At 33.6% G+C, this 23457-nt stretch overlaps 1 protein-coding gene across 3 annotated transcripts in view; it reads left to right on the top strand.

Moving 5' to 3' along the window:
* The window catches only part of LOC106877352 (sterol carrier protein 2), a 68947-nt gene that overhangs the window by 27211 nt on the left and 18279 nt on the right, over positions 1 to 23457 (top strand). For all 3 annotated transcript variants that reach the window (XM_014926239.3, XM_089350826.1, XM_014926238.3), the window contains exons 6-12: positions 238 to 302; positions 1775 to 1901; positions 3215 to 3278; positions 6327 to 6413; positions 7099 to 7246; positions 9148 to 9199; positions 11170 to 11265. In XM_014926239.3, coding sequence (XP_014781725.1) covers positions 238 to 302; positions 1775 to 1901; positions 3215 to 3278; positions 6327 to 6413; positions 7099 to 7246; positions 9148 to 9199; positions 11170 to 11265 — 639 coding nt within the window. The remainder of the gene's footprint in view (positions 1 to 237; positions 303 to 1774; positions 1902 to 3214; positions 3279 to 6326; positions 6414 to 7098; positions 7247 to 9147; positions 9200 to 11169; positions 11266 to 23457) is intronic.

Raw genomic sequence — 23457 nt, 5'->3', positions numbered from 1 at the left:
TGTGAAAATATATTCTTTTCTATAAGCTTTGAGAAGACAACCAGGAGCTGTGTTTCTTCAAACAGGTTCATCTGATGAGAATTTTTATTTCTACAAAGTCAAGCAATTTACATGGATACTATAAATTTTGGCCTGCATATATGTTTGACTTTCATTAGATAAATATTGATCAAAAAATAAAATATATTTCAAAAAAGAGGAAAAGAAAGAAACATTTATTTTATTATTAATTTTTAGGTCTAGCTGATTGTGTGTTGGCTCTTGGATTTGAAAAGATGGCCAGTGGTTCTTTATCTTCTCATGTAAGATTTTACTTCTATCTTGAAATAACATCTGTAAATTCATTAAAATGAAAAAAAAAGAAAGAAAGAAATTGTGAGTTTAAAGATGTAAAAATTTCTGAGATGGAATAAAATTGATTTAAGAAATGCTCTTTAAAAAAAAATTTATAAAACATAGTTAATTCAATAACTTTCTCTCTCCGGAAATTTGATGTTTTAAATTTACTGTTCACTAGTGAATTAGACAGTACATCCCTATTTTTTCTCCTTTTTCTTTGCCTATTACCAATCTAACAGCTTAAACAGAATCTATTGTTACGACTTGGACTTCAGTAGAGCCTTTTCAAAAGTGTAACAAGAAATGGTTTAGATGACACTAGTGTTTTAAATTAGCTTTTTGCAATATTATACCAAATATATAGGTTAAATTTGGTTGAATTCATTTATATCTTTCATTCAAAAATTGTTCTGCATACTTTAGAAGAAAATAAAAACATGTTTTTACTTTGCAATCTCTTCAATGACAAGCAAATTGGTTAAATAGTAATTAACAAATAATGAAGTAAAAATAAACCAGTGTGTGTGTGTTTATTATTGGCATAATAGCCCTCCTGAGAGACAGCAAAATTTGTTTAAACATGAGGTCACATCAAGACTCTTGCAAACATAAATACAAAAACAAAATTTATTAAAAAGTTTTTTGAAAAATGTAGTCATGAACATGCTGGTTCTGTATTCTCTAAATATTAATCTACAATACCTTGTTCTGTTTTTGAAGCTATATTCATTGAGTATCTTAGAACTTATGCTTATTGTTACAGCAGATACTGTCTAGAATATTGAAAAATTCATACACAAAAGACAACTGTAATTTTAGAGAAAATTATGCTAAAATAAGCCAATAGTTTTGAAACTAGTTTATCCCATCACAAAAATTAATAAAAGATAGAAATAGAGAGAGGCTATTCTACAGACTAGTCCTACAATGATTGAAGAGTGTGCATACAATTTGTGCTTGTCATGCTGGGGTATTATATTTTTGCATATATTTACTTTCTATTTAATTGTCAGTAATTTAAAATGGATTGGCAAGTTGGATCAAATATATTGTCTTTAACACTATTAACCCAACTGATATTTCATGCTGTATCCACTGTATCAGTTTATTATTATAGAACACTTGCTTCCAGATATTACATATGTGATACTATGCTTGAGTTAATCTCAAGCTGTTTTTTTCATATTGGGTTCTAATTTCAGTGGACTTCTCTTTTGCATACCTATCTTTTAAATGCCAAAAAATTTTATTTTAAATACATATGATTCTGTAACCATACTTAAATTTATATTAGTTCTGTAGTTCATAAAAGCATTAAACACATATTACACAAAGATATTCTAATATTCTTTTAATGAAGAAAATAAAATTGTAATGGATGAAAAATCATGGAATTCGGTTTATATTGAGGTTCGTATACTTCTTTCTATTCTAGTTTAATGATCGTGCCAACCCTCTTGAAAATCATGTTAATTCCATGGCTGAAATGAGAGGTATTGAGGCATCTCCAATTACTGTACAGATGTTTGGAAATGCTGGAAGGGAACACATGGAAAAATATGGTGATTAACTATTCAATATTTATTAATAACTTTTTATCAATTTAAGAATATTGATTTGTTGTATGGCTAGGTTAATATCTTCTTGACATCTGAGTATTACTACAAGAGGGAAAATAATCTTTATATTCAATTTTAGAATTGCCAAGGTGAGAGAAATGAGTGCTAGTTCTCTTCATATATATGGAGAGAGAGAGAGAGCCAATATCATAGGTTTTTACCTGCTCAAATGTAACTAAACTTTTTTTATAATAAATAATTTTGTCTACTTTCCTTCATATTTTATTTTAAACTACACTTAGATTTGAGAGTGAATCTAATATACTTAGTTGCTGTAGATCTTAAAATGATATGTCAAGTAGAATGCTGGCATGAAATTGATTGTAATTTTTGTTTTAGTATTAATTTGTTTAACTATACTACTACCACCTTTTTTTTTTCTTCTTAAGGTTTTACATCTAACATAAAAGCATGTGTTATGATGATTAGCATATGAAATGCAAGTAGAACATGTATTTTACTGCTAAAAAATAAAAAAAGACCTAACAAAGAAGGATATTGTATCTTGTTTAAATAATCGATTTGAGCAGATATTTGAAATTCTATTTGTTGGGAGGTTCTGAAAAAACTGCAATAATTAATGAAGCAATGTTTTGCACTTGTAAAAACATAAATCATTGTCTCCTGTATGACTTGGTAGCATCTACCATGTGCTTGCTAATTGTTTTAGGTTCCTATGTAGTTGTAAGCAGACATAGGCATTGTTTTGTTGCTTCCTACCATTAACCCAGTAGAACTTCAAGTTTGGGACAACAGAAGAGAAAGAGTGTTACACTAGCACTTGGCTGGTACTCATTTTATCTGAGCAGTCTACTGCAACATGAATTTAAAAAAACCATGTTTAATAACACAATGCATCATCAAGTCCAGGACTCAAAGCCACAATTTCACAATCATGAGCTTTCTACCTTAAATACTTGACCGCACACCTTCACACTCATGCACATTTTCAGTTCCACTATCAAGCGGAACCTACTTCAACTTAGGTTAACTAATGCAAATTGTGTAAATAAAATGTTACATTGCTTTATCTGTTGTGTATGAAGTTTGACCTCTTGATCTACATCTTCACCACTTATCCATTGTACATCTAACAACACGATTATTAAATTTAATTCTTCTCTCCCTATTTCATTTCTTCATAAATTCTTTTCTCATCCAATAATTATTTCTTTTAATAAGAAAGTTGTACACAACATATTTCATTATTTTAAAGACACTTAAAATGTTTTGTTATTCATTGTTTGTACTTTTAGGAACTACAAAACATCATTTTGCTAAAGTTGCATGGAAAAACCACAAACATTCTGTCAATAATCCGTAAGTTGAATTGTAAATTGACCTTAACAAAATCTAGAAATAAAATCAGAAACCTTCTTTCTTTCTCCCCTAAAACTTGCATGTATGGAAAGCTTTTCTTTTTATTAAATTGGTCTACAAGAAAGTACTTTGCCAGTGACTTTTGCATGCTCTCCTAGTCCTGTGATATCCACACATTTCAAGTTTAACTTGAACAGATACAGGGAAAATACATGCAGAGTGAGAATTCCAGAGGTTCCACATTCTGGGGAGGAAGAACTAGATGTAAAAGTTAGTATGGGCCAAATGTATGGGAAAATGAGTCAGAAGTCCCAGAGCAGAGTTAGCATTAGACCAGCGATCTCTGAGGATCAGAGAGAAGAGATGTGCTAGGGGTTGTACTATGTTGTTAAGTTACTTTATTCCGAGGAAACAAGCAACCTTTCTTTGTACACACATTGGGAATGTATGTATGTGTGTGTGGAACAGCAGCACCATCCCAAATGTGAGAGCAGTACTCCAAAATGGATCTCACATGACCTTCATAGAAGGTTAGTAGTAGATGGGAGAATGAAATATTTTCCAACCTTGACTTCTAGTTGCATGCTGTTTATGCTGTGTGTGTGGGGGGGGGGGGGGGGCATTAATATTTTCTTGATATGTGTAATGAGCATGTTTTTGCTGACGGAGATAAGACTGGCATCATTCCATTGGAAGGTGCTTTCAAGGTTTCTGTTTATGGAATCAGTGCAGGATTGATGTTAGATGTCTAGGTTGCATGTGGATGATGTTTGGGTGCTGAAGTTGTGGAAGAATGAAAAGTGGTATCATCCATGTATGAGTGGACAAAGGAGATGATACGTAGATCCTTGATGTATAGGAGACAGAGTATGAGGGAGGGTCAAAACCAAACCTTGAAGTACTGCAAAGTTGAGTGTAAGTTACAACAAATTCCATCAACACACGATGCGATAGTATGATCTAACAAGAAGCCGCTAGTCTGAGAAATGTGACATGGTTGGAGTCCATAGGAAACAGCTTTACCAGGAGATTTGCATGCCAGATGTGGTTGAATACCTTCATGCCAAGAATGTTTCAAGGTCAGCTACAAATTATATCTATTGTGGAGTAGCTAAAATGTGTCTAAATGGTCTACAATATGAATTTATTGGATACCTTGTCAACCTTTATATCAGTGGCATAACAGAAAACTATTTCTGAAAGTAACATTAATATCCCTTATATGTTGTACTTTATCAATTGTTAACATGTGAATGGAAATTATTATGATTTTGGCATAATCTATTACTTTTAGGTTTCTCATTCTGTCAGACACTTTAGATTTAATTTCTTCATAATCATAAAATTTTCATATATTTTCTTCTGGATTTTAAAAAGATCACTTAATATGTTCTTTCAGTACATCACTTTTCCAAAATCGGTTAGAATACCAATTTACAGAAGTATATGATTTACAAAATTAAATGAATAGTAGTAAGTCAAAATTTTAAAAAAACACTTTTTTAAGATTATCAAATTAATTCCCTTGTATTCTACTATCTTCTCTACCAAGCATACAATGGGCTTCTTTCATTTTCCGTCTGCCAAATCCACTTACAAGGCTTTGGCTGGCTCAAGGCTATCATAGAAATATATATTTATATAAAGTTCACAGACAGAAAAACACACAAGCAATTGATTGTCAAAATTGTTGAAGTAACAAAGTACTATGCAATATTTAGCTATGGCCCTTTCCCTTCTGACATCAGATGCCACCAAAGTTGACTTCATCCCTCAGGTTGATTAGATACAGTCCCAGTGTAGTACTGGGTTATTATTATCAACTGTTCCCTTCTTCCTGCCCTCCAAACAGCTAGCCTTTCCCTATGTAAGAAATCAATATTGTGGATTTATAGTTTTATTATTGCTTGTGAATGTAGAATTTTAGAGCAATTAAATTTAAGCAGCAAAATGAAGACTACTATCTATTAATCTAAATTAAGTTTGACAAGAAATATTATTTAAATTTTGATTTAATATTACTTAATTCAGCTACAAAATGTGCATGTATTTTTATGTTATCTTTTTTTATACATTCTTATACATTTTACATCAAGAAGTTTTGAAATTAATATATGGGCAACTTTTATTAGTGGGTTAAAGCATAATTTAGAATAACACTTTTAAAAAGCTTACTATTAAACTAAAACAATGCTAGCAAGGTGATAAAAATGATCAAGTATTAAACTAAATATGTTTCAAAATTTATTTTCATTTCTCTACATTTTTGATTTCAATTTCCATCAAGTCAACATTACTTTCCATCTTCTAGGGTTGATAAAATAACTATCAGTTACATACTGGTGCCAATTCATTTGACTATACACCTCTTCTACAAAAATTAATCTATTGAGATTTTGATCAGATTTAACATTTTAAAGAAATCAATAATTGTAATCTGAAGTTATTTTACATTTCATATTTTACCAATAACTTCACTTTTTAAAAAATGGTTTACATGTTAGGTAATTAAACAAATCCTAATTTTTATTATGTATGAAAAGAATAATAAAAATTATGAAAATACTTGTCTCTTTGACATAGAGGTTGTAAAGTTTAAGCAAAAATCTGTAATGTTCTAAGTTCTAATTTTCCTAGTCATTTGACTGCAACCATGCTGGAGCACCCCCTTCTAATTGAATAAATCGACCCCCAAGGCTTATTCCTTGTAAGCCTAGTACTTATTCTATCAGTCTCTTTTGCTGAACCGCTAGGTTACGAGTATGTAAACACACCAACATCAGCTGTCAAGCGATGGTGAGAGGAACAAACACAGACACACAAACATATACATATATACGACGGGCTTCTTTCATTTTCCGTCTATCAAATCCACTCACAAGGCTTTGGTTGGCCCGAGGCTATCGTAGAAATATTTATGTTTAGTTACTAACATTTGTAAATCAGTGTTCTTCATGTGAAATGTTGTTCATGTGGAGAAAAGGTAAATGTTAGTCTTTTTTCTTTTCTAGTGTCTTATTTTTATTTATGTTTGTTTTAATTTTTTAGTTATTCTCAGTTCCAAGATCCTTATACTTATGAAGAAATACTTTCATCTAAAGAAATTCATTTTCCTTTGACTAAATTACAGTGCTGGTAAGTCGTCTTTCAGAGTTCTTTGTAATCTCCTTTAAATTTAAGTAACATTATTTTGCATTCTATATAAATGTTCTAATAGAATAACAATGTTACTTAAACACTTTTTTTTTTTTTGCTTATTTAGTACTAACTGTCTGAAACAAAGATGTCATTTTAGATAGTGAGGCTACTAAAATGGTCACACTGAAATTAGGACAGGAAAAAGTCCTATAAAAAAAGTAGTTAGCCAATAATGCTTTCTCATCATCAGTCCATTAACTTAACCTCCCTAAAGCACAAAGGTTAAAATTTCCAAATAGTAATCAATTAACTTCTAGAAAGAAATCTGCTGACCAGCTGGCCCTTACATCTACCTACATCCTTTTTGTGAGCAGTAAAGGATAAGATAAACAAATTTGTGTACAAACAATACCATGACAGGCTTGACTGATAACATCCACCTTCCCAAAGCAAAGAGGTGAAATCTCCTAAATAACACCAACAACAAGTAAAGAAATCTGCTAACGAATTAACCTTACCGTGTACTTATGTTCTTTTGTGAACTCCCCAAAACTCTGTAGATGTTGTTGGGTAGAGTTAATAAAGTCTTTGGTATTACAGACCATGGTATTTTGGGGAGAAATTATTCCAGAAACATTATGCTACACTAAAGTTTCTTTTTTATTTTTTAAATTTATTTTAGTCCAACATCTGATGGAAGTGCTGCAGTTGTACTTGCCAGTGAAAAATTTGTTCGAAAGCATAACTTAATGTCACAAGCTGTAAAAATATTAGGAATGGAAATGTCCACTGATCAGTCTTCAACATTTAACACTGATAGCATAAATTTGGTAATTTTAATTTTATTTATTTGTTTCCTGTCAAATAAAATCTAGAACAATTATGTTTCTTATCAATAACTAACAGAGTATTATTTTTTAATATAGCTTGATTTATGAATCAAACACATTAAACATATATGTGTATATATTAAACATATATGATATATATTTATGAGAATACTATGTACATGACTGGTGTAGAAGCATTATAGTCAGTTACTACAAGGGTAAATGAGATGCCTTAGACAGAAGCAATTACAGAGGTATCAAATTGCTGGACCAAATCATGAAAGTAATATAATTGTAACCCAATTAATTAAGAATAGAATTAGACTTGATGAAATATAGTTTCATCTAGTATAACTCTGTTTGTGCAGGGTAGAAGTACTACTGATACTATCTTTGTCAGAAGTATTTAGCTAAGAATAAACTTTTGTACTTGGAATTCATTGACCTGGAGAAAGCTTTCAACAGAGCATCGTGTTCTGCGGTATGGTGGCCTCCAAGGAAACTAAGGATAGATGAATAGCTTGTGAAAACTGTACAGGGGTGCTGTCAGTAAGGTAAGAGTAAACCATGAAGTCAGTAACAAATTTAGTGTACAAGTAGTGTTCACCAGGGCTTGGTTATCATTTCTCCTCCTATTCACATCCTCCAAGCCATAACAAGAATTTAAGACCAACATCTCTTGGGAACTACTATACACTGATGATTTTGTTCTCATAACGGAATCTGTAAGAGTTAGAAAAGAAATTAAACTATTATGCTCCTAGATACACCAGACTATTAATATGAATTTGAGTTTTTAGTGTTGTCATTTTATTTATCAACAGTCTGTATAGTTATAGACTGAAACTACTTGTTTTCATTCTAATTAAGACAATTTCAATCCCAGTTATAATGCCATTCTTTTCCACAAGATATTGTATATGATTTATTTATGAAGCCTTGGTCTGATCCTAATGTTCTTTTACATGTTTTTGTAACTCTCTATCATATTTAAATAATCAAATTGCTTTGTATTGGGATGTCAAGTGATACTGATATGTCTACAAAATCTTACAATATTCTATATTTTTGTGATAAAGGTGAATGAGGGTCACTTTGAAATCAGCTCTTTGCTTTTAAACTGAAAGTTGTGCACAACCAGTTCAACTGTGCTGAAAGATTCAGCAATTCATATGTTGCTGTATCTATTTATGTTATGAACATAGAGCATTCAACTTATTACAGTTCATTCTGCTTAGTTATAAATAGGTACCACTGTGTAATATAGTTCACTATTATAAGCAACAATAAAACTGATAGCTTGCTGTGATGGGATCAACTGCTAGAAAGTGACTGGCATTTGACCAATACTCTACACAGGATGAAATTTATTTAATATTTGCTTATCTCTACATAAATTATATATACTGTCCAAGAGAAGTGGTTGTGACTTCTGTTAATATATCAGTTACAACAATACTACAAACTCCTTACATTGGTGCAGTTCTTCAGAGTCACAATTGTATTCTCTTTTACTTCAGAAAGTACTTTTGGATGGAAGTTTTACTTTCTTTCATGGCTGTCAAAGTTGGTCTCCAATGTCATCGGTGCTGAATATTCTGGCCTAGGTTCTGTTGGCATTTACTTAGAGTTCTACATATTAACAATGAAAAATGTTGATTTTTTTTTAATCCCCCCCCCCCCGTTAAATTCTAATTTCTAGTTGCAATAAAGAAGAAATACAAAATACAGTAATGCTAGTATTTAGTAAATAGTTTTGCACTGTTTTATTTTACATTTGATAACTACTCTGTATTTCTTTTCGTTTTTTTTTCATTATTGCTCGAGTAGGGGTTGAGGTTTTTTTTTAGGTTTTTTTTTTTTTTTTTTACACATTTATCATTTTTATTGAACATTTTTAGGTTGGTTTTCAATTAACCAAAATTGCAGCTGAAAGACTTTACCAGAAGACAGGTCTGTTGCTTTATTTTTTTACTCAAATGATGTTTTCTATGTATTTCATTAAATGTCAAGAATGACATCCTACTTTTAAACTAATACTTTACTCTTCTCAATAAATTGTATAGTATATTATAGTTATATCCTACGATAAAAGCTACAAGATACATGTATGGGTTTAGTTTTGGATATTTTTTAGTAAATGTAGATGCAATGACATAATATTAACGTTAACTGCCACATGTACCACCAGTGGTTCATAGCAAATTTCACACAACCGCCATATGCACCACCGGTGGTACATTTTCATGATTTGAGAAAATATTTTATTTTGTATCTTTGACATGGTTTCAAGGATATTCAAATAACATGATTGCTAAAATATTAAAGCCTGATAATGAAATATTGTGAAAAGGCAAAAAACAATTACATTTATATAATATATTGAACTTATTGTATACAGTGATCAGGTGCACTAAATTTCTTTGTAATTAAAAAGTATGCAGTGTGACCAGAAACTTAAAACTTTATTTCCTATCTAAAAAATGAAATAAACATTTCCTGAGACACTATAGGTGTTTTCACGGCTTAACTTACTGTGCAATCTTTCAAAGCATGATAGACACAGCACAGGCTTATTTTCACACTTATTACACACAATCTTCACTCTTCTTACTTTCTTGGCTGTTACTGCACTCCCTTCATTTTGACTAATTATATCATAACATCTTTGACATTCATTTTCTTATATCTCTACACTTTCCTTCCAATTCTACAAGTATATGACAGAATCACTTGCCCCTTTTCAGAGTACCTTCCTTTTTCAGTTTCTTCCGTAAGATTACCTCTCATAATGTTTTCACTGACAGAATTTTCGTAGTGTGGTACTTATTGAACAGAATGTACGCATTCACAACAGAAATGCTTAGACTGTGTTTAAACACAGCTTTTTTATACCATTTCCTAACTTTGCAAAGAAGGAATAGCAAGCTGCCCTCTGAATTGAGTAATTTGCCCCTTTTTTTGCTGTTTTGTAATCCAGCACAGTGATGTTTCTCTGTGCCATGTCCTCTCAAATAAAGACTAGAACAATTATGTTTCTTATCAATAACTAACACAGTATTATTTTTTAATATAGCTTGATTTATGAATCAAACGCATTAAACATACATGTATATATATTAAACATATATGATATATATTTATGAGAATACTATGTACAATAATGTTCTCCAGAAAAATTTTGAAAAACGCCAGAACAGGACAAAATGAGAAATATACAGAATAAAGAATTATCTATGGACTGCAGTTTTGAACATTAACGTTTTACTAACGTAACAACATCTGTGTTCTCATCAGCATAGACGTTCTAGAATCAATATAATTTGCAGAACTATACACGAATTGTCTTCATGAAACAAGACTTGCATATAGTTCTACCAATTACATTGGGGCTACTTTTCAAAATGCCTCAGCTCCGGTGTGCAAAATTCCGGAAACAATTCTGCAGAGAATAATTCACTGCAGTATATGTTGCCGGTTGGAGAACATAACTATTTAAATTATTATTTATATAGATAGGGTGATAAATTGAATATTAATTCAATTTAAAACCAAGTGGCCTAGCATATAAAAAAATCTGAAAATCTGCACTCCATAGATAATTCTTTATTCTGTATATTTCTCATTTTGTCCTGTTCTGGCATTTTGCAAAATTTTTCTGGAGAACATTATCTTTCTTTGCGGTTGGGTCATTGATGACCTCTTTCTAGCATATTGGATGTCCACCTAGTGGTCATCCCTTATACACGTGTATTCAATTTTTTCTATAACCTCTGGAGCAGCTAGTATGAGCAGTCTTAGTTATTATCCATTTTATTTCTGTGATGTCATCATCATCATCATTATTGTTTGTCATTTTACATCTCTGTTACTAGTTTCTTTCTGCATATAATAACTCTGTTTGTTTTTCAATTGTAATTCAGGTATTAATCCTCAAGATATAGATGTCATAGAGCTCCATGATTGTTTCTCAGCCAATGAACTAATTACTTATGAAGCTTTGGGTCTTTGTGAAATTGGTAAGTAATCAGATCCTTATTTTAGTCTACCATTAAGAGAAGTTATACAATAGAAAATGCTACAAAATAACTTGGAGGACCCAAAGCATTGTAGTGAGATTAATCTTCTCTCTCTATTGGCTTTGTAAGCAAAGATTTACAAGGTGGGTAAAGGATTTTATGTCTGTGAAGTGGAACTTCACAGGCATAGACATCCCCCACCTGATCAAGCAAATCGTTAAACTAGACATAATCCTCAAATCTACTACTCTGCATATCCCATGCTTCCATGTTTTTGAATGCAGCACTGTGCATTTGTTGTGCATGGGTTTTCATATGGAGAGCTGTAGAGCAATTTAGGCATATTGTGTTTCTTCTGCAGTCCATTTTGTTCCTGTTTGTCCATTAAGTACAGTTAGTGACCATATTACAGACGGGCATGTTGAACATGGTTGGAATCTAACGGTTGCCTTTCTACACTTACCACCACTACTGGTGTTTGAAGATAATAATGTTATTGGTGGTGCTATTATTTTTATGCATGTTGGACTGGCTGGAAGGGAAAATATTCTTCAGTTGGTGTTGTAATATTTTGAGGTGTTATGAATGTGACTGGGTATTTAAGTGAGACTTGGCATATAGTGGCAAGAAGTTTGTTGGTTAGATCACAGCAAACTAGGACCATTGTATGTCTAGATAGATAAGTTTTCAATTTGTTTGTGTGTATATATATATATATATATATGTATATATATATATATATATATATATATATATATATATATACACAGATTTGAAGGCTGCACCAGGCTCCAATCTGATCTGGCAGAGTTTCTACAGCTGGATGTCCTAGCTGTAGAAACTCTGCCAGATCAGATTGGAGCCTGGTGCAGCCTTCTGGCTTGCCAGTCCTCAGTCAAATCGTCTAACCCATGCTAGCATGGAAAGCGGACGTTAAACGATGATAATGATGATATATATATATATATATATATATATATATATATATATATATATATATATATACATATTTTGAAAGATACAGAAATAATTTTTTCTCAAATGAGTAAATAATGCTAATAAAATAGCGTGAATGGGATAAATTATCCATACATTACAGAAAAATACATTACCGGCCAGCCATGAGACTCAAACTCGCATCCCTGTGATTATGCGTCAAGTGCTTTACCATTAAGCTAAACTGCCCAATAACGAATTCTTCTACAATTTTAGAATTTATAAATTTAGCTTTATAAGATGTTAACATTAAATTCAACTTATAATGAAAGTAAACAAAGTTTGCTTTAGAAACGTTGAGATGTATTGAAAGATACAGAAATAATTTATTCTCAAACGCGTGATAATGCTAATAAAATAGTGTGAACAGGATAAATTATCCATACATTACAGAAAAATACCTCACCAGCCAGCCATGAGACTCAAACTCACATCCCTGTGATTACGCATCAAGTGTTTTACCATTAAGCTAAACTGCCCAGTAACGAATTCTTCTGCAATTTTAGAATAATTTATCCTGTTCGTGCTATTTTATTAGCATTATCACGCGTTTGAGAATAAATTATTTCTGTATCTTTCAATACATCTCAATGCTTCTCAAGCAAACTTCGTTTACATTCATCATAAGTTGAATTTAATGTTAGCATCTTATAACGCTAAATTTATAAATTCTAAAATTGTAGAAGAATTTGTTACTGGGCAGTTAAGCTTAATGGTAAAGCACTTGACGCATAATCACAGGGATGTGAGTTCGAGTCTCATGGCTGGCCGGTAACGTATTTTTCTGCAATGTATGGATAATTTTTCCTGTTCACACTATTTTATTAGCATTCAATCGTTTGAGAATAAATTGTTTCTGTATCTTTCAATACATCTCTTACTTTCATCATAAGTTGAATTTAACGTTAACATCATATATATATATATATATATATATATATATATATATATATATATATCCATTTCAAAATGTAACCACATGTGAATCATTGGTGATTTTGTTTTCCCTCCATCTTCCTTTTCTATTGGACTTTCCTCTGTCTCTGTCTCCTGTTTCTGAAGAAGAGCTTTGCTCAAGACGTAAAACCACCTTTCTTTCCTTCCCTGAGCATCTGCTAATACTTTACATGTACCACGTCCTCATGTTGTTGTTTTTGTGTTTGTTCTTCATTTTTTGGGATCATATATATATATACATGTATATATATGTGTACATGTACATCTATGTGTTTCTTTACATTTGTACTGATTCAAAAAGTGCTGAACTAAAAAGCACTGACATTATGATTTGCCTTGTCAACAAATTGTCTACTTGAAAGACAAGTAGGGGTTAGTGGTAAGAAGGGCACCTACCTGTAAAACAGTGCTTCAATAATGTATTTGTCTAACTCATGCTAGTATGGAAAAAGATCAAAATTAGTTAAAGCATGTTAAAAAATCTGAAAAATCCTAACAGATCCACAATTTTCAAATTGAGGAAAAAAAGCTTTATGTAAAGTGTGTGAGGTTGAAATGTAAACTCAAAAATAAATGTTTTAACGAAGCTTGGTTTTTTAACTAAAACATGGAAGAAACTAGTGCTGCAATATAAATTTGATTCAAACTATTAAATCATTTGTTTTTCCATAGTAAAAGGACAGAATTAAACTATAGTCAGCAAGATGTTTAGTTTCTCTTGCAGATATCTGTAACTGATCATTTAGAACTTATTAGTAAAAGAATTTTTTTGCCATCAATTGCATCTGATTTGAAACTGCATACAAAAAATAGTTTTACTATTGGAACAGACAATGCTTCAAACCTTTGTCACATTAATAATTCTCTCTACAGATTAATGAAATCATATAATCCAAATTTTTACCTTCTAGCATCGATGTCTGTTAAGAGAAACTTTCAGCTGGTTGCACAGATCAGCACTGTGAAGAAACTATTCTATGGAAATGTGTAAATTAATCAATTATGTGATAAATGATTGAAAACAATTCCCCTTTTAACCACAAGATAGAAAAAATATCTGTAAAATATACCTTAGATGGCAGGATGCATTAAAATTATATTATAATATTGAAACCCTTTACAAGATGAAAAATTTTCCTCCAAGAGTTTGTTTCACCTGTCCTTTGTGGGTCACCCTATAGCTTTGGCTGATCAATCTAAAATGGTGGAAATCAAGAAATAGTAGTGCAAACTACTAGTACTCAAAGAAATGCCTATTTAAGGGTCAGAATTTTGACTAGATTTGAGGATTGTGTCTTGTCTAACAACAAACTACTTATATGCCAAAGGTCTGCTTGATCAGGTAGATGTCTACACCTGTGAAGTTCCACTTCACAGACATAAAATCCTTTACCCACCTTGTAAATCTTTGTTTGCAAAGCAAAGCCAAAAGAGAGAAGATTCCTATCACTAAAATGCAGCTGATGAACTTAGATTGCCAGCATTTGGAATATGCATAGACTGTTTACAGCTGCCAATAGGAAATGGCATGGTTAATAGTTTAGTTTTGGTGGAGGTTACTCTTTAAAACATTCTAAGAAATAGAATGGGGTTGGATCTAGTTTTGTCAGTTTTAGGACTAAAAATGAAACTTGTAAAATAGAACATTTTCTGCTAAGATCTCACAAAGTCATCCGGGAGTATAACCCATTCATCTACAATGAAAACCAAATTAATAAAGAGAATAAAATTCTTTTTGCATTAAAATTTTGATTTTATTGAATGTCATATTAATTTATCAGCAAATTAGAATCAGTCTAAAGGCAATCTTTATATTTTAAATTTACTTAAAAAATTTTTCATTTTGGACTATCACAATCCACCATTTTTTGAAAATTTTGTGCTATATTTTATGAAATTGATCTGGCAATTGTGCCATTCTAAGAAAATAAACTTACAATGAGGATGACCAAGTTACAAGGTAAAGAGAATAAATTGAAATGCTGTATGGGGAAAAATGTGAAAATAGCTTCATAAGTCCTTCAATCAAAAGTATTAATGGATCAGAAAGAGTCTATACCCATCGAAATTACTGTGATCATGATGCATGAAAACCTACATTGTTTGTTACAACTGCAAGATGGATTTAGTCAAGGATCAACATTTTTTTCTTCAGTATTTATTTCATTTCAATTGGAGTGCATCTCACTACTGGTTTTAGTGGGAACTTATGGGACGACTATTGGTTTTGCAGCTTTTTTTTTTTTTCCTTTCTAAGTTTTTATGATAAAGAATGAAAGATTGATAAGTAAAAAGAGATTATTTTATTGTGTTCAAATTCTGCTGGATTGACTTTGTTTTCATTAATAAAATGAATCAATTCAAGTGATTAGGTACCTTTATAGCCCTACCTTATTCTTTGAGAGTGGGAGATTAGAATAAAGTTATATGGAAGCATTGAAGCAAAAAAAAAAAAAAAATCACATGATCAAATATTTCTTTTTCATTTATTCCTTTTGTTATTTTACTCATGAAGTTCATGAATATTATGACCAAATTGCTTGATTTAATAATGACTACTACTTTGTCTAATATACAATCATGGTGGTTAATGTAAGTATATTTTTATCAGAAGTACCTTGGCTTGTAACTATCCTTTTACCCTTTTCATTCATGAGACTGTGGTCATGCTGGAGCACCACCTAACATTTTAAGAAATTGATATTTTTTAAAAACATTTTCCTGCAACAAAGTATTGATCAAATTTTGAATAGGTATTTTTAGTTCTTTTGTGGAACATTTGTTTTACAGTTTATCTTATGATTTGTTATGGAAAGATTGGAGTTCAGTCAGGGCTGGCTTGATCCATATTGGATTTGATATTACATTGCTTGAAAACAATTGTCCTGCTGGTGTATTGGTCAAAATGGGCTGCTTGCTTGTGTGTTAATGTGTATTTAGCTTTATTTTTTGTTCGTTTCTCTTATTCTGTCTTTTACATGTAGTGTAACTTGTAATTTTCTTTTCTTTTATGGTATGTTTGTGTTGTTGAACATGCTGATTAGTTGTATTCTATCTCCTTTGAGGGTTCCTGGTTAGAAAGATGATGGATTGATATCTAGATTGTTGGCAATGTGATAATTTTTGTCAACTTTTCCAATGCCATGGCCAGCATTCCAGTTTTGATCATCTTGCCTTTTGGAGCCTAGTTTCATAATTGACTTCTAAGATATATTTGTCCCTTTCTAATATGATATGTAACAGTTTCAGAAAGGTATGTCTACTCTTGCTAGCAGGCTAAGTAATTACAAGTGTTGGCTTGGAGGTAGGGTTGCAATTAGTGCAGTGTTTGAAATTGACCTGTCAAGATACTGTTCTCAACTAGCATTAGTATGTCTACGATATGAAATGAATGGTAGATGTTTATGGAACTGCCTTCTTCATCAGAATGGTATGTGTGATGCTGTATGGTGATAAGACATGAACAACCTACAATGACTGGAAGGGGTTGAGTTAAATATGACCTATTTGTTTCACAATGTGAGCTAGAGAGATAATGAGTCCAAAAGATTTAAAATGAGGAGTTGAAATTAAGGTGCTATAAATATCTTATCTAATGCATATTTGCTGAGTTAAAAAGACCTACAGATAGTGTCAGAAAGAGCAGAGACTAGATCAGAGAATGGTGGATCAATACAAGCAGAAAATGTCATATGTTTGGTTGTCATGATATGGGAAATATATAATCTTTTGAGTAAAGCTTGTCTTTGACGCAACATAAGCCTAAAATACCAGTTTTTCAGTTTTAAAAAAAAAAATTTTTTTTATTATAAATGTAAATTAAAATTTGAAGAGGTTAATATTGTTGTGCTATGAGAGCAAGTAGAGACTAATGATAGTCGCAACCTCACATCTCAACACAACATACACTGTTTCAGCTTTCAATTCCATTCACATTCTTGCTGATTAATTAACTTAAAAATTATAATGACTATCCTCTTAAAAATGTAAATGTTTCATATGTCCAAGAGATTTTTGAGGATGTGGCTCCACTTTCCTGGCATTGGGGTAAATGTAAATAATGATAAGATACCAGTGTATCCAGTTCATCAGATACCTATACCCAAAATCTTGATGAACATACAATCAAAAACAAAGCATTTTGTTCAAAAACATTACAAAGCACTTGCTGTAGATGTGATCTCACAAACTATAAGCAGGTTGCCCAATATCTTATCCAACAAGACTACTTTCTTGTGTTGGCTCCTGTCAACATAAATCACCCTTTCTCATCACAATGCACAGAGATAAATTAGACATAATGTGCTGCCTGCCTGCTTTCTAGTATGACTTAGCAGCACACACTATGTTTTTTGCTGATCGTTCTACAAGTTGATGTAGTCATGAACAATATATGTTCGACTACCCTTTCAGTACCTCCTACCCTTGAGCCAGTGGGATATCAAGTATGTAACAGCTGGAGGAAGAGAGTGACAAAGAAAGAGAGAGAGATAGCTGTACCAATACTCAACTGGTACTTAAGCTGAGTAGCCTGGAGCAATGTTAAATGAAATACAGGAATCCCTCACTTTATGGAAATAATGTGTTCCTGAAAATCTAGCTGTAATGTGAAATCCCATAATGCAAAATGAATTTTCCTATTGATTTTCATGTTGTCAAGTGAGATTGTATTCCTACAAACTTTTTTCAAAAAATAGTACAATAAAACAACAGAGAACAAGCAACACAATCACTTTTATACATGAAAATAGATATTTCTAAACATAGACAATACAATATAGATTCAGAGCACTAAAACATTTCAAGAGGAATATGTCAGGGAATTAATAGGAGTTATAATATCGTAAGAGTACATTTAAACTCCACTTCTAATTTTCATGTTACATTTACGATTAGGACCATTATCAGCAAAAACCTGTAGACTTGCCTCTATAAGTGCCAATTCTTTAGCAATAATTTTTGTTGTCAGTTTAAGTGGTGTAGGTAGAACTTCTGTTGTCTCATTTGTTTTTTTGTTGTTTTTTTTCTGATAGTATCAGCTCCTCATTAGATAAACTTATTCTTTGGGACACTTACAACTCAATCACATTCTTCTCTATGACTTCTTCAAATACTGCATCCTTTGCAGGTGTCACAATATCTTTCCAAATTTAATGTGTACTTTCTCCTTGAGGAAAACTTGTAATGTCACAAATACAGTGTGGCCACATATTTTCCTAAGTGCTATTCAAAGTTGAAGGTTTCTCTTTATCTCATGACTCAACTATGTCATCCACAGCATCCATGATGTTGAATTTTTTTTCTAGAAATCTCTAGCTGTAGGTTTATCCTCCCTGTCAATTGCTTTCATAAGTTATTTGAAAGTTCTTCTCATATAACATATTTTGAAGTTAGCTGCCATATCTTAATCCATTGACTGGACCAATGAAATTGTATTCTTGGGGATATATTCTACTCTCACATTTTCAAAAAGGTCATTTGAGTTCTCTGGGTGACTCGGTGCATTATTTAAAAGAAGCAGTGCTTCGTTGGAAACATTATGTCTGGCACGGTAACTTTCTACTGTAGGACAAAAAGTGTTTGCAAACCACTATTTGAAAAGGCTTTTAGTCATCCATTGTGTAATCCTTGAAAACTCTTGGATTTTTGGAGTGATACACAAGTAGTGGTTGCAGGAAGAAGCATTGCCTTGTCTGCTGGAATATTAGGACATTGACTCCTATCAAAACCTAAACGCTGATGATGAGGTCTACACTAATACAACATAGACATCACGTGCTTATCTGATAGAGACCATAGTGGAGTGAAGAAGAATTCTGGTCACTGTAGTGTGACTTTTGTCCTCAGTGACTAAGCCAACAGAGCTCTCATTGCTTAGGAGCCAGTCTTTCCATGCCTCACCCACACCCTCCTTAAAGGATCGATCTACAATATCACCATGTTGGCAGTGTATGCATCCACCCTAGACACTGATGTTCAGATAAAGAACAACTTTTACAACTGTCTCCAAGAAGCCTTTGACAGTGCTCCTTCGCGTGACCTTCTTGTCATAGGTGATTGGAATGCCCATATGGGAGAAGGTAATCAGAGCGCTCATGGCATTCTGGGCGTATGTGCAGTAGGAGATCACTGTGCAAACAGTGATCCCCTTGTCAGCTTCACAGCATCCAAACATATGCTTACAACATATGTTACAAACATATGCTTCCAACATCCCATGCATTATTTGGTTACCTGGTACTGAAACGATGGTGTAACGCAAACCAGATTGACTATGTCCTGGTCAAGTTGCGTTGGACTAGCAGTGTTCTTGACTTGATCATATTGCAGTGCTGAAACTGGAAATGAAAATGGCTCTGATCATGTCTTGGTGCATGCAGCATTTAGGATTCACCTGAAAGCTAACAAGTCATTGGATTGACCATTCAGGTACAACATTTCCAAACTGAAGTGTCAGAACACTGCTAACATCTGCTTGACCTAAAAAATTGTTTTGATGGACTAGAATCTTTCCACAATGTGGAAATACCAATAGAGAACATGTGGGAATCGTTCAAACACAACATCAAGGAAACAGCTAAGAAACATCTTGATGCCACAAGATACTGCTGTAAAGACTGGTTCTTGAGTGCTACAACAGAACTGATGGAAAAAACCAAGTAGGTTTGCAACAATAGTTCTGAGGTTTACTGCCACCTCATAAGACTGACTGCTTGCTCTGTGTAGAAGGACCAGAATTCTTTCTGGCACTTAGTTGTTACGGATATGAAGTGAGCTGTCTCAGTTGGCGATTTGTGAAACCTGACCGAGCTGATAGCAGCTCAATTTAATCACTAAGTTTCGTGTTTCAACCAGTAAAGCAATCCTCAACAAGCAAGGTGAAGTGATCTTAGACCTTAACAGTCAAACACGACACTACCTCTTGTTGGGCAGCTGACTGATCAGTCCTCCACAACAATGTACAATGGCTGAACAGAAGCACCGACCATTAAGAAACTGTGTGCTGTGATTGCAAGCTTGAAAAACAACAAGGTTGCTGGTAAAGATGGTGTACTAGTGGAGATCTTCAAGCACTACTAAGAAGTCCTCATTCTGTGGCTGCAACAAATAATCATGCATTCTAGGACTTATACAATCTTCCCAAGATTGGAAAGGTGCAGTTCTTTCTCCATTCTTCAAGAAAGGAGACAGATGCTACTGTGGAAACTACAGAGATAATCAATCTGATTGTCATCACAGCTGTATTTACCCCAGTCCTGTTACTCAGATTCCAGCTTAAGTGAGACCAGCACACCCATCCTAACCAGTCCAGCTTTCATCCTGGCCATGGCTGTGCAGATCAAATCTTCATGCTGAGAAAAACTCTGGAGCATCATTGATGTTATCAACAGCCAACCATCATCTACTTCGTTGATTCTGTGGCAGCATTTGACTCAGTTGACGAATATGCTTTGTGCGAAGTAATGGCTACAGTTGGTTTTCCACCAAAACTTCTGAATCTGCTGAAAGACAAGCAAAGATCCCAACATGTGGATGAAAATCACCATTTTTAGATGTCTGTTCCAGGGTCTCACGTGTTTGTACATTATCTTCAACCCTGTTTAACAATACCATCTACTGGATCATGAAATTGGCAGAAATTCCTGGTGTTACTGTGAAAGCATATTTTGTCCTCTCTGACCTTGACTACACTAATGATATAGCAATCTTTAGGGATAATTATGCTGACCTCCAAACAGGTATCGACAACCTCAACTCCTAGGCTCTCAAGATTGGCATGAAGACGTGTCCAAAGACAAAATTCTAGTGGCTGTGATCCCCTCTGTGGAAAAGGTGCCAATTGTTCTCAGTGGTGAGGTCCTCGAAAAAGTCGACCACTTCAAATACCTCAGATCAACATTCATGGCAACCAGGCAGGGGAAGGATGATACTGACTTACAATCAACATCACACTTCTTGCATTCTGTCATCTCCAGAGCTGTCTTTGGTCATGACTGAAGATCGGGATTCAAACTAAAGTACATAGCTTCCAAGAGCTCATCCAGACCATCCTTCTTTTGGGCTTGAGTCCTGGCCAATGAGAGCTGAAGATCTGCAAAAACTCAGTCATCGACCACTATTACCTATATCGAATTCTTCATGTTCTCCCATTGGACTTCATATCAAACCTCAAAATACAACAATGCTGCTGTATCTACTCTCTGCAACATGCTCTACTCACATAACTTCAGTCTCCAGGTGGATTCATTCGCAAGGTAGTCAACCCAGCATCCCCCTTTCAGGCTGGCGCAAATGAGCTTGAGGACAACTGAAGATGTGGCTGGCAATGGTAAAGGACATGGTGGCACCATGTCCACTAAATTCACCATCATCAATTTACTGCAGGGAAAGTTCACCATACAAATTTTTTTGACATAATTTTTCAACTTTAATTTCTCTCTCTCTCTCCTTCTCTCTCTCTCTCTCTCTCTCTCTCTCTCCCTCCCTCCCTCCCTCCCTCCTTTGCAATAAAATAGTGTCTAACTTAATATTTTCTCAGTAAACTTTCATTGCGGTGAACCTTTATCACAGTGAACTTTTATCACAGTGAACTTTCTTCACAGTGAATTGATGGCAATGAACTCTCCTGTGATGAAATGATGACAGTGAACTTAGCTGTAATCTGGCAGCATGATCGGATCCTCATGTCTATGGTCTTCAGTTGTGGAACTGGAAGTGGGTATCCATTACAACCTCAACTGTGGCTGAGCATTGGATGTGGTCAGCATTTGTGGGGGCGGGGTGAACTCATTGGTCAGAGCCAGCCCAATTCACCCTGGGTGAATGCTGCTGTTAGTACAAGTAAAGTGCTTTAATTTCATATCACCAGTGTCATTCCCGTAACTTAGCAGTTTGGTAAAAGACACTGACAGAATGAGTACTGGGCTTACAAAGAACAAATCCTGTGGTTGATTTCTTCGACCAACGGCAGTGCTCCACCATGGCCGCAATCACATGACTGAAACAAGTAAAGCAATAAAAATCTGTCATTTTAATCCCGAGCAAGGCCAGGTATCTCTGCTAGTGTGTGTATATATATATATATATATATATATATATATGTGTGTGTGTGTGTGTGTGTATGTATGTATACACATATATATTTATACATATAAATGTATTATGTTACGTGTCTGCATGTAAACAACTGTGTGTATATGAGGATGAGGTTGCGTACATAAATAAATATATATATATATATATATATATATATATATATATATATATATATATATATATATATATATATATGTATGCATGTATACATATATATATATATATATATATATATATATATATACACGTGTGTGTTTGTACGTGTACATGTTTGTGTGAATGCAGGAGGTTTATGTCTGTGTATTGTGAAAATATCATTCCGTGTATTTTTTTTCTTTTTCCATCTATTAGAGTTTACTTCCCTTTTATTTAACAATTTTTCATTGTGTCTGTTGCCATTAATAGTCGACGAGAATGACTTGCCCCAACAGGTCTTTGCAAGCAGAGTTTAGTGTCCAATGAAGGAGAGGTTGGCATAGGTGCCAGTCGTCAGATTCGGTTTGATTTCAGATTTCAAATTTTACTTGCCTCAACATGTCTTCGCAAGCAGAGTTTAGTGTCCAATGAAGTAAAGATACGAATAAGTGAGCTGGCCACACTTCTGGCAGAGGTCACAGCTTATGCTCTCACTTGGCTTGCTGAGTCTTCTCACATACTGCATATTTCCAAAGGTCCCGGTCACTAGTCATTGCCTCGGTGAGGCTTAAAGTTCAAAGGTCGTGCTTCACCACCGCGTCCCAGGTCTTCCTAGGTCTACCTCTTCCACAGGTTCCCTCAACTGCTAGAATGTGGCACTTTTTCACACAGCTATCCTCATCCATTCTTGTCACATGTTCATACCAGCACAGTCGTCTCTCTTGCACACCACAACTGATGCTTCTTAGGTCCAACTTTTCTCTCAAGGTACTTACACTCTGTCAAGTATGCACACTGACATTACACATCCATTGGAGCATACTGGCTTCGTTTCTTGCAAGCTTACGCATGTCCTCAGCAGTCACGGCCCATGTTTCACTGCCATGTAGTATGGCTGTTCGTACACATGCGTCATACAGTCTGCCTTTTACTCTGAGTGAAAGGCCCTTTGTCACCAGCAGAGGTAAGAGCTCTCTAAACTTTGCCCAGGCTATTCTTATTCTAGCA

Source organism: Octopus bimaculoides, chromosome 4 (assembly GCF_046866305.1).
Source record: "Octopus bimaculoides isolate indiv1 chromosome 4, ASM4686630v1, whole genome shotgun sequence".
Lineage (NCBI taxonomy): Eukaryota > Metazoa > Mollusca > Cephalopoda > Octopoda > Octopodidae > Octopus > Octopus bimaculoides.
Note: the sequence above shows the minus strand (reverse complement) of the source record. Positions and strands in the feature narration are given on the sequence as shown.